The 17,023-nt window shown below is 41.4% G+C and overlaps 1 protein-coding gene across 1 annotated transcript; it reads left to right on the top strand.

Annotated features, from left to right (window-relative positions):
* The first annotated feature begins 3,080 nt into the window (after window positions 1-3,080).
* On the top strand, window positions 3,081-16,749 carry LOC140065664 (indolethylamine N-methyltransferase-like). The gene is made up of 4 exons (XM_072113246.1): window positions 3,081-3,898; window positions 11,880-12,049; window positions 13,926-14,133; window positions 15,877-16,749. The coding sequence occupies exons 2-4, from the start codon at window positions 11,908-11,910 to the stop codon at window positions 16,304-16,306; spliced, it is 780 nt and encodes a 259-aa protein (XP_071969347.1). The 5' UTR covers window positions 3,081-3,898; window positions 11,880-11,907; the 3' UTR covers window positions 16,307-16,749.
* The last annotated feature ends 274 nt before the right edge of the window (window positions 16,750-17,023 follow it).

Raw genomic sequence — 17,023 nt, 5'->3', positions numbered from 1 at the left:
GCAGTGGACGGGAGTCTCTGTATTAGATAGAAGTACAAAGCGAGAATGTCCTGTCTGCCAGCTGAACAACCACGCCAGAACTGTATTAACCATTACAGGTCCAACAAGGCTGCTCGGCCATTCTCATGGCTGCACACGTTCGTGTGCAAGAGCCCTGATAGCACGTTCACACGATACGTTGTATCACGTTTTTTGCTGAGGTTTTGACGCATTCTAAAGGCTTCAGCCTTGATCACATGCTGAGGTTACATTGTGTTCCTACTGAATTTGCTAAAATGCAATGTAACCTCAGTATGTGATGATTCAAGACTTTGAAAAACATCAAAAATGCAACAAAAAATGAAACACCATGCATCGTGTGAACATGGCCTAAGGCTGGTGCTACATGCACCGCTTTGTATGCGTTTGAAACTGCAAACACAGACAAAGCCGCACCCACCGGGGCAGGCCGCGGCCCAATCGCATCAGCGTTTCTATGGAAACGCCTGCGATCGTGAATGAGTCGCCAGTGTTTTGCGTTCAATTTTCAAACGCAGACAAAGCGGTGCGTGTGGCACCAGCCTAAGGGCACATTCACACGATGCGTTTTAATCTTTGATGCGTTTTTGATGCATTCCAAAGGCTTCATCCTTGATCACATACTTAGCTTATATTGCGTAACCTCAGCATGTGATCAAGGGTGAAGCCTTTGGAATGCGTCAGCAACGCATCGTGTGAATACGCCCCAAGGGTGCCTTCCCACGTTGCATTTTTCTCACATTTTTAAACCAATCCAAAAACGCAAGTGGGAGGGAGGTTTGCCTGAAATGCACGCACCACTCATACTTTCGTTTTTAATGCGTTTAAAAATACAAGGAAAACACCATGTGGAAAATTGGCATAAGGCCGGCGGCATATGTGGCATTTTTAACCCGTTTTTGGGCCGTTTTGAAGCAGTCCGTTAAAAAACACATGCGTTTTAAAAATGCATGCATTTTTTAACGGACTGCTTAAAAATAGCCCAAAAACAGGTTTAAAAAGCCACTTGTGCCCCCGGCCTAAGGGTGAAGACACACGTGGCGTTTTTGGGCCGTTTTTTACTAAGTGCATTCCGTTTTATAAAAATTGTTAAGCCGATGGCATGCGTTTCTCTGGAAATGCATGTGCGTTCGGGCCGAGGACCTCCCCCTGTGCGCTAGCGTCGCGTTATGAACGGACGTCTAGCGGTACGTGTGACCGGGGCCTTAGCAGATGCAGTGGAAACACAATGTAACCTTAGCATGTGATTAAGGGCGCGTTCACACGTTCCGCTAGTGCCGCATGGGGCGGAGTTTGGGGCGATCGCATATGCGTTTCCAGAGAAACACATGCGATCGGGTTATCAATTGCATGCGTTTCCCGGGAAACGCATATGCGATCGGCCCGAGCCCCGCCCACTGTGCGCTAGTGTCGCGTTATGAACGCGGCGATAGCGCAACGTGTGAACACGCCCTAAGGGCAAGTTCACACGTTGCGTTTTGGTTGCGTTTTCATTGCGTTTGAAACGCATTACAACAGCTGATGAGAGGTAATTTGCCTAAATACATTACCGTTTACGTTTGTTAAAGCAATGTTAACACATGCGTTAACAAAACACATGCGCTAACGCATTGTTAACGTGTGCGTTAACATCGCGTTTACGATGCATTTTGTAAACTGACATGTTAACAGTGATGTAATTAAGCAAACCACCTCTCCTGTATATGCGTTTTAAACGCAATGAAAATGCAACCAAAACGCGACGTGTGAACGCGCCCTAAGGGTGATGTCAGACTTGGCGCCCCCCGGAAACGCCTGCGATCGGGAACAAGCCGCCGGTGTTTTGCATTAAATTAAGGGCGCGTTCACACGTTCCGCTATCGTCGCGTTCATAACGCGACGCTAGCGCACAGTGGGCGGGGCTCGGGCCGATCGCATATGCGTTTCCCGGGAAACGCATGCGATTGATAACCCGATCACATGCGTTTCTCTGGAAACGCATATGCGATCGCCCCAAACTCCGCCCCCTGTGCGCTAGCGTCACGTTATGAACGCGGCGCTAGCGGAACATGTGAACGCGCCCTCACGCAAAACACCGGCAGCTCATTCCCGATCGCAGACGTTTCCATAGAAATGCCAATGCGATCGGGCCGCGGGCTGAAGCTAGTGGAATGTGTCAGAAGCGCAACGCAAACGCAATGTAAAAACTGATTGCAATGCAGTATGAGCTGCAATGTGTGAACACAGCCTCAGGGCGCGTTCACACGTTGCGTTTTGGTTGCGTTTTCATTGCGTTTGAAACGCATATACAACAGCTGATGTGAGGTAATTTGCCTAATTACATTACCGTTTACGTTTGTAAATGCAATGTTAACGCATGCGTTAACAAAATGCATATGTTAACACTTTGTTAACGCATGCGTTAACATCACGTTTACTACGCGTTTTGTAAACGGAAACGTTAACAGTGATGTAATTAGGCAAATCACCTCTCCTCAGCTGTTGTATATGCGTTTCAAACGCAATGAAAATGCAGGTCAAAACGCAACGTGTGAACGCGCCCTCAATGTCTCATTCGGGCCTGTATTTTCAGGGCGTGTTCACACGTTGCGCTTTTGTCGCGTTCATAACGCGACACTAGCGCACAGGGGGCGGAGTTTGGGCCGATCGCATATGGGTTTCCCGGGAAACGCATGCGATTGATAACCCGATCGCATGCGTTTCCCGGGAAACCCATATGCGATCGGCCCGAGCCCCGCCCACTGTGCGCTAGCGTCGCGTTCATAGCGCAACGTGTGAACGCGCCCTCAGGGAATAACAGGGAGGTCTGGTAGTTGGACGGTTCCATCCTGTGCATCGAGTATGATAGTACACAGCTGTTACTGAGGCCTAGGGCGCTAGCGCACAGGGGGAGGTCCTCGGCCCAAACGCACATGCGTTTCCAAGGAAACGCATGCGATTGTTAAGCCGATCGCATGCGTTTCTCTGGAAACGCATGTGCGTTCGGGCCGAGGACCTCCCCCTGTGCGCTAGCGTCGCGTTATGAACGGACGTCTAGCGGTACGTGTGACCGCGGCCTAGAAGGTTCCATCCAGTGCAGAGAGTATGATAGCACACAGCTGTTACTGAGGCCTAGAAGGTTCCATCCAGTGCAGAGAGTATGATAGCACACAGCTGTTACTGAGGCCTAGAAGGTTCCATCCAGTGCAGAGAGTATGATAGCACACAGCTGTTACTGAGGCCTAGAAGGTTCCATCCAGTGCAGAGAGTATGATAGCACACAGCTGTTACTGAGGCCTAGAAGGTTCCATCCAGTGCAGAGAGTATGATAGCACACAGCTGTTACTGAGGCCTAGAAGGTTCCATCCAGTGCAGAGAGTATGATAGCACACAGCTGTTACTGAGGCCTAGAAGGTTCCATCCAGTGCAGAGAGTATGATAGCACACAGCTGTTACTGAGGCCTAGAAGGTTCCATCCAGTGCAGAGAGTATGATAGCACACAGCTGTTACTGAGGCCTAGAAGGTTCCATCCAGTGCAGAGAGTATGATAGCACACAGCTGTTACTGAGGCCTAGAAGGTTCCATCCAGTGCAGAGAGTATGATAGCACACAGCTGTTACTGAGGCCTAGAAGGTTCCATCCAGTGCAGAGAGTATGATAGCACACAGCTGTTACTGAGGCCTAGAAGGTTCCATCCAGTGCAGAGAGTATGATAGCACACAGCTGTTACTGAGGCCTAGAAGGTTCCATCCAGTGCAGAGAGTATGATAGCACACAGCTGTTACTGAGGCCTAGAAGGTTCCATCCAGTGCAGAGAGTATGATAGCACACAGCTGTTACTGAGGCCTAGAAGGGCGCCACTCCCAGAAGAGATCCAGGGAGAAGAACCATTTGTGTTTGGTATGAAGAGTCCGATCTTGGTTTATGTCTTGTTGTATGTGAGGCAATAAGTTTGTATGGTGAGATCCATGCCATGTGGACTTGGAGGCCGGTTTCCCACTCGCCGTTTTCATTGCGTTTTTAAAGGCATCCAAAATGCATGTGTTTCATTGCGTTTTGGCGAAACCTCCTCCCACTTGCATTTTGGATGCGTTTAAAAACGCAATAAAAACGGCACGTGGGAAACCGCCCGGAATATGCTATTACTATCTGCATTCTACATACACGGATCTCAGTAGGTGGATAACTGGTAGAGTACAGGGGGCATCTATAGTCAAATGGTTTGGCCAACGCTTTTGTGGCTGTTTTTATTATGAAAATGTTATTATGGTAAAATTAATGGTGTGAATGCATGCTATTACTATACAAATCTGAAGATTTTAGTTAAGTTTATATAGGGTCTGCACAAGGGGAGGGGTTTTAACCACAGGGTACGGTCACACGTGGCGTTTTTAACCCCTTAAGAACGCAGCCATTTAATAGCTTGAGGGCGCGTTCACACGTTGCACTTTGCTTGCGTTTTCATTGCGTTTTAAAACGCATAACAACAGCTGAGGAGAGGTGATTTGCCTAATTACATTACTATTACTATACATTTGTTAACGCTATGTTAACACATGTGTTAACAAAACGCATGTGTTAATGCAATGTTAACACATGTTAACATCACGTTTGCAATGCGTTTTGTAAACGCAACGTTAACAGTAATGTAATTAGGCAAATCACCTCATCTCAGCTGTTATGCGTATGAAAACGCAACCAAAGCGCAACGTGTGAACGCGCCCTAAGCGTGGGGACACACATGGTGTTTTTAGGCCGTTTTCTGAAAACGCATGCGTTTTTGACCAGTTTGAATTAACCCCTACGGGACTCAGCCTCTTTTGGCCTTAAAGGGGTATTCCAGGAATATGAACGTCTGACACAAAAACCCATGATGATATAACTTAATGAATACAACAATACTCAATGTCATTAGTCAACTCCTCCTACCACTTATACTCTGCTAACAGTGATGATATAACAGGTTTTCTTGCTTTGTTACCATAGTAATGATGTGTAACTGCCATCACCACAACACTGACCATACTGGATGCAGTGCAACCAACCGACTACAGCCAAACATAGTGGTGATCACATGACCTGCCCAGACAGGTAAAGGACATGTGATGTGGACATGTGACCAGCGGCCATCTTCTTTTCTGCAACGGACCGCACGGAGGAAATTAACGGACTGATTAAAGGGCCAGTAGCATTTTAATTCTTCATTACAGTCTATGTCACCAGCATTTTCTGCTAAGGGGAGCAAAATTTTAAATAACAACTAATTACACATAAGCTTATATTTTGAGTGCCCATTTGTATATGAATTAACATGCATTAACATCGCGTTTACGATGCGTTTTGTAAACGGAAACGTTAACAGTGATGTAATTAGGCAAATCACCTCTCCTCAGCTGTTGTATATGCGTTTTAAACACAATGAAAGCGCAGGTCAAAACGCAACGTGTGAACGCGCCCTCAACGTTCTAAATTCTCTACTTTTGATAGTCATAGCACCCAAATAAATTCATAACTTACATTTCCCAAATGTCTGCGTTATGTTGGATGGGTTTTTAACATTCCACATATTTTACTAGAATGTTATGAGGCTCAGAATTTAGGTGCCATTTTTCCCATTTTTTGTAAAAATCACCAAAACCTGTATTTAGATGGACCTGCTCAACTTCTAATTGACACCGAGAGGCTTAAATAATAGCGAGACTCATAAATTACCCCATTGTGGAAACTACACCCCTCAACGTATGAAAAACCACTTTTAAGAAGTTTGTTAACCCTTTAGGTGTTTTATAGGGGTTAAAACAAAATGGAGGTGTAGTCTGCAAATAGTAATATTTTTTGACAATACACTCATTTTGGGTGGAAAATTAAACATTTTACAATGGATTAAATTAAAAAAAGGCTCCACAAAGTTTGATACCCAATCTCTCCCGAGTACACGGATACCCCATATGTGGTGGTAACCTGCTGTATGGGCGCACGGCCGGGCATAGAAAGGAAGGAGGCGCCATCCAGATCAGATTTGCTATGTCACATTGTACAGGCTATAATTTTTTTCTTTTTTTAATGTGGACCTATAGGGGCTTATTTTTTTGCCACATGAGATGCACTTTTCTGATACATAATTTTGGGGCATCTATAGCTAATTGGTGAGATTTTATTAACTCTTTGTTGGTGTTGGTAAAAATCATCAATTTTAAGGAAAATTTTTATGTTTTTTTTTTTTTTTTGCCGTTAACCATACCATAAAAATAGTATATTATTTTTATTCTATGGGTCGCCACAATTACGAAAAGACCTCATTTGCATAGATTACTTTTTATTCAGTAAAAATGGAAAAAATTAAAACAATCTGGCAAAAATATTGTTAGTTTTAGCATCACCGTCTTCCATATGCATAACTTTTTTTATTTTTCGGCTGACAAATCTGGTTAGGGGCTTATTTTTTGCGAAAAGGATTGTTCTTTTTAGTGGTCTTATTTTAGAGTGCATAACATTTTTTAAATCACTTTTTAGAGCATTTTTTATAGGGTACTAATTGAAAATTATCTTTTTTGGAGCTTTTTTTTTTTTTTTTTTTTACGGGGTTCACTTTGCGGATCTAAAAACGATTCTGTCTTATTATGCAGATTGTTACGAATGCAGGGTTACCAAATATGTGGGGGTTTTGTGTATTTTATTCAATTGTACTGAATAAAGACTAATTTGGAGAAAATCTTGTTCATTTTAGCATCACCATCTTTTCATATGCATAACTTTTTTATTTTTCGGCTGACAAATCTGGTTACGGGCTTATTTTTTACTAAAACAGTTGTTCTTTTTAGTGGGCTTATCTTAGAGTGCATAAAATTTTTTAAATCACTTTTTAGAGCATTTTTTATAGGGTATTAATTAAAAATTATCTTTTTTCGGAAAGTTTTTGCTTCTTTTTTTTTTTTTCCTCCGGCGTTTACCGAGCGGGTCCAGTAATGATTCTGTTTTATTATACAGATTGTTACGGATGCGGCAATACCAAATATGCAGGTTTTTATACTATTTTATTGTAGAGCAGTATAAACTGTCTGAGCATGCAGGCGGAGACCCGGAAGGGGTCTGACTGGCATGGAGATCGGGCAGCTCCGGGGCACATGGCAGTCCTCGGGCCTGCCCGGAAGAGGATAGGATCCCCCGGTAAGCGGCATGGGAGATCCGATCTGATTTAATCTGAATGAAATTTTAAATATTTAGCATTAAAACCACCAACATAATCAACCCATTTTCAAATCTGCACCCCTCAACCTATCAGAAACAGCTTTTAGGAAGATTGTTAACCCCTTGAGATCTTCATAGTAATTACATCAAAATGGCAGTGAAATTTAGAATGGTCAAATTTTGTCGGTTATACGTTCATTTAGCAATAACATTTACACATTTCCAAAAGATAAAAAGAGAAAACCCACCATACAATTTGTTCTGCAATACCTCCCGAGTGCAGAGACCCCCCCCACATGTGGCCGTTACTTGTTTTATGGGGGCACAGCGAGGCGCAGAAGGGAAGGAGCTCCCTGCAGCTGCCAGGATTTTATTTTTCTCACTGGCCCCTTTTGTAGGCTGTAAAATTTTCACTTTTTCGTTATTGGGGCCATGTGACAGCATTTTTTTTGCGGGATAAGATGCTTTTTTTTCAGTGTTACTATTTTGGGGTTGGTATCCCCTAATGTTGAAAATTTATGAACTTTTTTTTTTAGGTCAGGAGTAGGAAAGCATCAATTCTGTAGTGGATTTTTTCCCCTTTTTTTCCCCTTTTTTTCCCCTTTTTTTTTTTTTTTTTTGATGTTGATGGTTCAATACGATTACGGGGATACCATATTTGAATATTTTTTTCTTATGTTTTACTAAATTTGCCAAATAAAACCTAATGTGGGGAAAAATCTATCATTTTTGCATTGCTATCTTTCAAGTGGCATAACATTTTTACTTTTTTTAGCTATGGAGCCAGTTGATAACTTGTTTTTTTTGTGGGACATGTTGTACTTTGCAAAAGTATCATTCTGGAGTACATGTTTTTTTTATCACTTTTTATTGCATTTTTTGTGGGATTAAATAGGTAAAAATCATATATTTTTTTGGCGTGTTTTTAACATTTGTTTTCGTTCAATTATTAGAATTATTTAATTTTATTCTACAGGTTGTTGTGGACGCGGTGATAGTATATATGTGGGGTTTGTGTTATGATTTAGACTTTTTTTGTGTTCTATATCTCTTTATAGGGCTTTTGGAGATATTTATTGATTTATTACTTTATTTTTTTATTGAAAAACTTTTTTAAACTGGTTGAACACATGCTATCGGAGCCCACTTTGACCGTGGATGTTACCTGGGGATGTGAATGGTAGATTACCGCTGACTGAGCGCTAAAGGGTTAAAGACTTTCATTGCTGAAAGTGTAAGTAGCTGTGTTAACATTTTTAAAGCTGCTTACACTTCCAGCGAAAAACTTTTTCAAACCAGTCAAACAGCGCCCTTAAAACTGTTTTACAAACTTTGGCACTGTAATTTTTTTTTTTTAGTGTTGCACCTGATTTTGTTGCCATTGTGGTGCAAATCCATTAAAACGTCCCCAAAACACTCCAGCTCACTACTGGTGTCTTTCATGGCAAACTCTGTAAGGCCAGTGGCACACGTGCCGTTTTGAACCCGTTTTTGGGCTGTTTTTAACTGATTTGCAACATTTTGCAGTAGCTTCAGACTTTTCTGTGACATTTGACACAGTCGCGAAAAAAGGGATCTGCTGCATTTACAAATGCAACTGTATTTCACAGGGATAGGCCTCAGCAGTGGCGTAACTACAGCCATAGCAGCCCGTGGGCTGTAATAGGCGCACCGCACGGCACAATCAAAATGTTTGAATTCAGCGGTCCAGACGCGGGCCCCTCTCTTGCAACATACAGCTCCACTCTACCCCCAACCTCCTGGCCGAGAAGAGGGGCCCTTCTGTTGACTGTGTTGAAGTGTTCTTGCCCCCTTTGTTCTGAACTTACCAGGCTGATGCGGCCCGCCCTGGTCATGTGACCCAAAGTTACGTCGATGGGTGAAGACTGGAGGAGTCGCCATTTGACTATACTGCTCGGTTGAGTATTAGCATGCTCGGACCGGCTCGTTACTCGAACGAGTATTTCCCCTGCTCGCGATCGAGCATTAACCCCTTAAGGACGCAGGGTTTTTTCGCTCATTTCTCGCTCTCCACCTTCAAAAATCCATAACTTTTTAATTTTTATGTGTACAGAGCTGTGTGAGGGCTTATTTTGTGCGTAACAAATTTTACTTTCCCGTAATGTTATTTATTTTAACATGCCGTGTACTGTGAAGGTGAAAAAAAATTCCAAATGTGGAAAAATTGAAAAAAAACCGTCACGTTCTTGTTGGCTCAGTTTTTTCGACTTTGACTGTGCACTCAAAATAACACCTCAGCTTTATTCTTTGGTTCGGTGCGATCGCGGTGATACCAAATTTATATAGGTTTTATTGTGTTTTAATACATTTTCAAAAATTAAACGAATGTGTACAAAAAAGAAAAAAAATTTTTGCCAACTTCTGAAGCTAATAACTTTTTCATACTTTGGCGCACGGATCTGCATGAGGTGTCATTTTTTACGAAATGAGGCGACAATTTCATTGCTACCATTTTGAGGTCTGTGCGACATACAGATAATTTTTTTTATTCCATTTTTTATGTGATGTAAAAAGGTGTAAAAGTCGCATTTCGGACATTTGGGCGCCATTTCCCGTCTCGAGGGTCACTGCCAGCCGTAACAGTTTTTATATTTTGATAGATCGGGCATTTTGGGACGCGGCGATACCTAAGGTGTCTGTGATTTTTACTGTTTATTATGTTTTATATCAGTTCTAGGGAAAGGGGGGTGATTTGAATTTTTAATATTTTATTCATTTTTATTTTTTAAACTTTTTTTTTTTACATTAACCGTAGATGGTCAGATTGTTCCTACCATATACTGCAATACTTCTGTATTGCAATATATGGCATTTTTGCAGCTCATTCATTACAATGAGCCACTGGCTCATTGTAACGAATCTGCAGAAGCCAGATAGCTTCGGGTCAAACGAAGACCCAAGGCTACCATGGCAACAGATCGCCGCTTTCCGATGACGTTCGGGGACGCGGCGATCGTAACATAGATGGCGGCGCCCGCACGCCGTCGTCTTTTAAATGCCACCGGCGACTTTGCCGGCGGTAACGGACGGGTTAATAGCCGCGATTGGTGCAAGCACCAACCGCGGTTATTAGCGGTGGGGGTTTTCTGCAATATGCAAAACCCCCCACCTTTGTATGAAGAGAACTCAGCCCGTGAGCCCTCTTCATACACTCCTTATACCTCTGCGCCGTAGAGCTACGGCGCAGAGCGTTAAGCGGTTAAATTAAGTGAAGAACAGTGTTTTTATTGTTTACTAAAATATTACAGATGTTTCCTGATGTTTTGCTTGTAAGAACACATTGAAATAACACTATTCTTCACTTTGCATGTGTGCGCGCGTGTCTCCCGCTAGGTTCGGAGATGTTCGGAACATCTGGAATGTGAAGAATATTGTTCTTTCAATGTTTTCTGCACTTAAATGGTCCTGTATTCACTGTTTTTAATGTTTTAATTCTATTCTTCACATTGCAGGTGTTCGTGCTTGTCTTCCGATAGGTTCGGAGATACGCGCGCACATCTGCAAAGTGAAGAATAGTGTTATTTTAATGTGTTCTAACAAGCAAAACATCAGGAAACATCTGGAATATTTAATTAAGCACTGTTCTTTTACTGTTCTGTTTTAGCAAAAAAATGCTCGGGTCTCCCATTGACTTCAATGGGGCTCGTTATTCGAGACGAGCACTCGAGCATCTGGAAAAGTTTGTCTCGAATAACGAGCACCCGAGCATTTTAGTGCTCGCTCATCTCTAGTTTCGACACATTTTTGCTGCAGCTATAAATATGTTCATGCATAATGAGTGAACTGTGATAAGTAATTACTTTAATTTTTTTTATTTAAAAAAGATGGTCCCTATGGGGAAAAAACACCCTATGTAGTTCCTTTGAAATCTTTCTTGCTAGTTGTTGATTTTATGGCCTATATTCCCCAGAAACTAGATGTATGTAAATAAATTCTTTGTGGACTGTGTAGCACCCTCCACTTTGTGTACAATGTCAGGTCCTAAAGCAATGTACTGTGTATATACTTTTAATTGTTATATGGTTTATAAAGAAGGGGGACAGCTTACCTAGGTGAGAGAGCAGCACAGGAGTATTATGGGAAGAAGAAGGGAGGAGTTAGTCAGGAGTGAAAAGCAAGATGGCCTATAAGAGATGGGCAGAAGAGCCTGGGGCTCTGAGGAACCAGGCAGAAGCGGAGGCCAAGTGAGTTAGTACAGCTAGAAAAGTGCAGTGCATGTGAGGAGCACATTGAGGAGGATGGCTCACCAAGGTGGCCGGTGTCCCTACAGTTAAAGTTCAAGTACAAGTGTGGAGTCGTTTGGGCGCTGCCATTACCACAATTCAAGTCACCTCCTCCCCCTCCATTCATCCCTTGGGAGCCTGTCCTAGTTGGGAAGGGTAAAACATCAGGCTGACCACGACACCTATCTCCCAGGGCCTAAAGTCAGTGAATATTCCAACTGGTGCCACAAACATTTCCCTAGAAGTCCTTTTTCAGTGAGCACAGTGGCGGCCCCTGGTGCCCCTGTCAGTACCTCGGCCTAAGGGTAAGGGGAAGGGCGCCACAACTAAAAATGATGTGTAATGTTGGATATGTTATTTTTGTGGTGTAATTTATATATTTCAATTTTGAAAATAAAGCTAAAATCTTTTTGTTTTAATTTTATGGTGATATTCTTTATCTATTTCAGAACCCAATAACAAGTCTCTGGATAGATCATGGCTAGCTCTCCGCAAGTTTACATTGATGAATTTAATGCCAAAGAATACTTAAAGTTGACCTATATGGCAGAAGGAGGTCGACTTTTTGGCGAATGGACAGATTTTGTGTTGAAAAATCTACATGAAACTTTCACAAAAGGTAAAAAATCTGTGATTTTAATTATTAAACCCCTGTTGCATTTTAAAGCAACTGTTATTCGTATGTACGGTTGGGCTAACTTTGAAATGAAAAGAGATGAGGACATGCTCTCATACAGATCTGAACAATGAATTATAATCTCATTTTTGTAAGAATGTAACATTGTGAATAAAGCCAGCGCACACAAATTTAAGGGGGGGAAGGGTGTTCATCCAGTGCATGACACTGATATAAGGCACACAATGTACTAGCAGCTTCCTTGTATCAGTGCAGGGAGCGGTGGAGGGAGGCTCCTAGTAATACAGACACAGGGCATATCTACTGGGGGACTAGTCATATATGTGTTACATTAGTGTCTCAGGACTTCTCCCTCCCTCCCCCACTCAAAATACAGGGACCCCCTTTAACCCTCCTAAAAACTGAAATGGACAACCCCCTCCCACAGGACATGTCCTCTCCTCACCAGTCTTTCTTGGGAAGTCTTCCTCATCTATTCCCCGAGGTCTCTAGCAGTTCTAATCGTCTGTAGGACAAAGATAAACCCCATTACCATCACTGGCTATTGTGCTTCTGATCTGGAAATGGAGCTAATAGAAATCTAGCACCTATTGGCACCATGCTAGGTTTCGCTCCTGCCCCTCTCTACTGGGCTCTTGTGTATCCCATAGCCTGTAGTGCAGAGAATAGAGCGAGTAACTGCAGTGCATGGAAGCATTACACCATTATACCTCATTATACAGGCTATCAGTCATGTGTATAGGAGTATCTCATACACATAGGCTGCATGGGGCGCCAGTACCAGGAAGCACATAGAGCAGCCAGCACCAGGAGTATCACATCCATTATACAGGCTGTCAGTCATGTGTATAGGAGTATCTCATACACACAGAGGTTGCAGGGGGCGCCAGCAACAGGAAGCACATAGATCTTTTAGGTTTTATTGTTTTTCATGCATCTCATTGTGTAAAAAATTAAAGTACAACTACAATTTTAAATTTATTATTGAGCTGTGTTTGTGTGTAAAAAAAAAATTTAATAAACTAAAAAATTTAAAATGGTATAATGTAACAATATTCTATTACATACAGAGAATGACTTGAGCCCCCTGCATGATAAAAAATAGAGATTGGAGGGCTTCTCCAAAAAAATCCTCAGACCCTCTTCATTCACCTGAATCCAGCAGGACAATGGAAGTAGTCCCAAGTCCTGCTGTTAGTTGGGCACATGAGCCATGTCTCCACACAGAAAATTTACCAGAATAGGTATAATATGGTTGACCCTATAAGGGTCCTATACTTGCCCTGTTAAACTCTTGTTATAGTGGCTAAACCCTCACACTCTATGGATACCATAGATGGACTTTCTTAATCTCCTCCAATTTAAAGGAAACCTATTACTAGGATCCACTCTCTGTTAAGCTTCCTATGCCCTGGTTTTTAAGGGAAAAAAAAGCTTTAAAAATGATGTAAACGAGTCTGAGGAGCTCCAGGCTCCATTAAAACCTCTGGGCCTGGAACCCTCAGCTCATTTGTATAATTTAAAAAAAGGGCATATGAAGCTAAAAGAAGAGAAGATACTGCTAGATGGTGCACACACCAGTGTGCCTATGCCAAGGACCTTCTAAAAGTAGAGAGCCTGATCGACATATTAGTTTGCAATAGTAATGACACCAATTAGTTATTGTGAGGGCTAGAGAACAAGTAGCAAGGGCCATGGAATAAGAATGTCAGCCCCGATTATACACCTGTAAATTGCTGGAGATTATTCTATTTTCTCTTAAAGGTAATGCCCCAAATCCTGAGAACTTTCTTTCATCTTGGAACAACTTAATACAGATCTTAACCTGACCTATAATTATTGTGTTCTATCTTTAAAGGTGGAGTAGAAGGTAATACACTGCTTGATTTTGGCACAGGAGCCTCCATTTATCATCTCCTTTCTGCTTGTGAAGTGTTTGAGGAAATTATTGTGTCAGATCTTCTTGAACAAAATCGGGCTGAATTCCAAAAATGGCTAAAGAAGGATCAAGATGCTTTTGACTGGACTCACATTATCAAATCTGTATGTGAGATGGAAGGAAACAGGTATTGATTAATTAATCAAGTAAAAAACCCTTATGCAGAAGTAGTAGGAGGAGGCCCTGGTAAGTGGGGCTTTGAAGCACCCAACGTACCTTGATCTTTGATCGCAGCAGGAGCCAGGTTGATAGTGACAGTGGCCATAGTCAGTGTTGTTACTGATTGCGGCCAGTTAACCTCTTACGACGCTCTGATGGCTCCCCCTTGCCCTGCATTTGCACTCCTCGGCCACAATCGGAGGGTGCTGATGCATTGCCATGGCAGCCAGAGGTTTAGTGAAGGCCCCCAGGGCTGCAAGAGTTAACCCTAGTTCCTACCAGTGGCAAGACCGAATACACTGGTTTCAGCCGGTACACACTTCTATGGTACTGCAGTGTATAGTAGGTGTAATCATGATATTGCACCTTCAATTCCCATCTGAAGACAAATTAAAAAAAAAAAAAAAAAAAGAAAGAAAAAAAAAAAAGGCAAAAAAATATATATATAATAAAGTCCCCCTTTATTCCACACACTCTATTTAAATATAATAAAACAATAAAATCCCTCACATTTAACATTGATTGCGTTCGTACTGCTCTGAATAAATAAAATCTATTATTTAACCTGCTTAGTGAATGGCGTCAAAAATTTTTATGTAGCTTTCTTTTTATTGTTTTGATAAATAACATGTAACAAATACAATACATGTATCTGATTACCAATGTACAAATGTATTTCAAGTAATACATGTATTAACAAAAAAGAATAAACAACTTAAATCCCATGATTTAAAAAAATAACCAAACCATTGAATGGTACCTAGGAAAATTAAAGCTAATGTCGCAAAAAGATTTTATTATAGGCATCTACTGACTTGCTGACCAATGATATACATGGAAAAATTTAAAGTTATTTTTTGTTTTTAGCTTTTAACCCCTTTAAGACACGCCCACATTTTTCAAATCCAGTGGATTTCGAGATTGTTTGTTTGTTTTCTTGTGACACTTTGTACTTTGTACAAATTAGTTTAAAAGTTTAAAAATTAGTTAAAAAATTTGGATGATATCTTGTGTTTAGTTGAAACTGAAATTTGACAAAAATGTTGAAAAATTCTTTATTTTCAAAGTTCTAAATTATCTACTTTTGAAGCAGATAGTCATAGCGCCCAAATAAATCCATAACCTACATTTCCCAAATGTCTGCTATATGTTGGCATGGTTTTTAAGATTCCACATATTTTACTTAACTATTAAAAGGCTTAGAATTAGGGACTTGAGAGGCCTTGCTGCGCATGCTCAGTGTGTTACAGCCGGGTCCTGAACCACGGTAAGCGTCGCGCGGGGGGGGTCCGATTCTTCTGAAATGCCCCTAACATGTGTTAGGGATTAACACCCGCGATCGGAGAAATCTCCGACCGTGGGTGTTAGAGGTGGGTGTTGGCTTTAATATATAGCCGACACCCGCAGCTTCTGGCGCCGGCTCCGTTCTAGTGCTGGCTCTGTTTGTGAGAAGTGCCAGAAGCAGGACATAATAAAACATCCCGGTGCGGGAAGTATCTTCCCGCAGGTACATACTATTACGTCCTTGTACGCGAAGGGGTTAAAAGAAAAAAGTGGCTGTGTCCTCATAGTTGCAGGTTCAAAGTTCAGGTTATAGGACATTTTTGGAGAGAAGAGGGGCTATGTGGACATGCATATAAATGTATTTTTCCCCAATAGCTATATTTACAGTGTAAAATGACAAATATTATATTCCTTATATTTCCAAAAGGAAGAATTGTGAAATAAAGGCTGAGAAGCTCCGCAGTCAGGTGAAAGAAGTCCTAAAATGTGATGCTCTGAAGAGAAACCCTTATGATCCTATTGTCATGCCACCAGTTGACTGTATCCTGTGTTGTCTCTGTCTTGAATGCTCAAGTAAAGACATAAAGGAATATTGTAATGTGCTGAAAAACTTCCAGGACTTGATAAAACCTGGAGGACACCTTTTGATTTTGAGTACACTAAATGCAACATTTTATGTTGTTGGAAAAAAACGTTTTAATCTAATGCCCTTGACAAAGGATGAGCTGGAGAAGGCTATCAAAGATGCTGGTTACCAAATTGAAAAAGCTGTGTATGCCCCACGCACTGATAAGTCTAAGATGGATATTGCCGATTATGAAGAAAAATTTTTTATTCATGCCCGGAAGCCAATGTAACAGCAAATTCTTCAAATCATGTTACTCGTAAATACCAGTATTTAATAGTAAATGGGCAATTAAAACCTACACTTCAAATAATTATGTACAAAAAAATTGTGAAAATAAAAGTGCTAATCTATAGTATAGAAGTTTAAATGCAGCATACTTGGGTTAGAAGTGGTGATGCAATAAAATATCATTTATTATGCATTATTTCACGATTTTGTAACATCTGTAATTTTGTACTTAGTTTGCATTGTGTTCTGTCCTGCACTAGTCTGAACACTGCCTTATTTCACTTTTTGTAGTTCTAATTCCTCTCCACCATACCTATCTATCTCCTGCTTATTTGGTTCTGTACTCTACTTACATTCCTTCCCTGTTAGTCTGAATGTCAAGAGGCTGGCCCAATAAGTCTCTTGGTCTATCTAATAAAATGGTTGTGTGCTTGCTATGAGTCATTTTTGGAGCATGCTAGCATTTCCTGGACTTTTGTAGTTTTGATTGTCTGACCTTTGCTTGTTTTTCTCTTGATTATGTGCTAAATTGTCCTCTTTGTTTTGACCTTACATAGTTAAAATGGTTGAAAAGAGACAAATGTCCATCAGATTCAACCAAGGAAAGAAAGGGATTGGATGAAGGGATGTATGGGAAACAATTCTATATGGTATCTATTGCAAACTTCTTGTGAGTCACCGTAAAATGTATTTGTATGACCATTCTGCTGTGTTACAC

This window comes from Engystomops pustulosus, chromosome 6, assembly GCF_040894005.1.
Source record: "Engystomops pustulosus chromosome 6, aEngPut4.maternal, whole genome shotgun sequence".
NCBI classification, from domain to species: domain Eukaryota; kingdom Metazoa; phylum Chordata; class Amphibia; order Anura; family Leptodactylidae; genus Engystomops; species Engystomops pustulosus.
The sequence above is the reverse complement of the archived record's forward strand: the minus strand, read 5'-3'. Positions and strand labels throughout refer to the sequence as shown.

Bases quoted from the DNA above. Each gene is read 5' to 3' on its own strand.
- LOC140065664 (XM_072113246.1), top strand. From the start codon at position 11,908: ATGGCTAGCTCTCCGCAAGTTTACATTGATGAATTTAATGCCAAAGAA. The intron at 12,050-13,925 runs GTAAAAAATCTG...CTATCTTTAAAG, and splicing joins ACATGAAACTTTCACAAAAG to GTGGAGTAGAAGGTAATACA. The intron at 14,134-15,876 runs GTATTGATTAAT...TATTTCCAAAAG, and splicing joins TGTGAGATGGAAGGAAACAG to GAAGAATTGTGAAATAAAGG.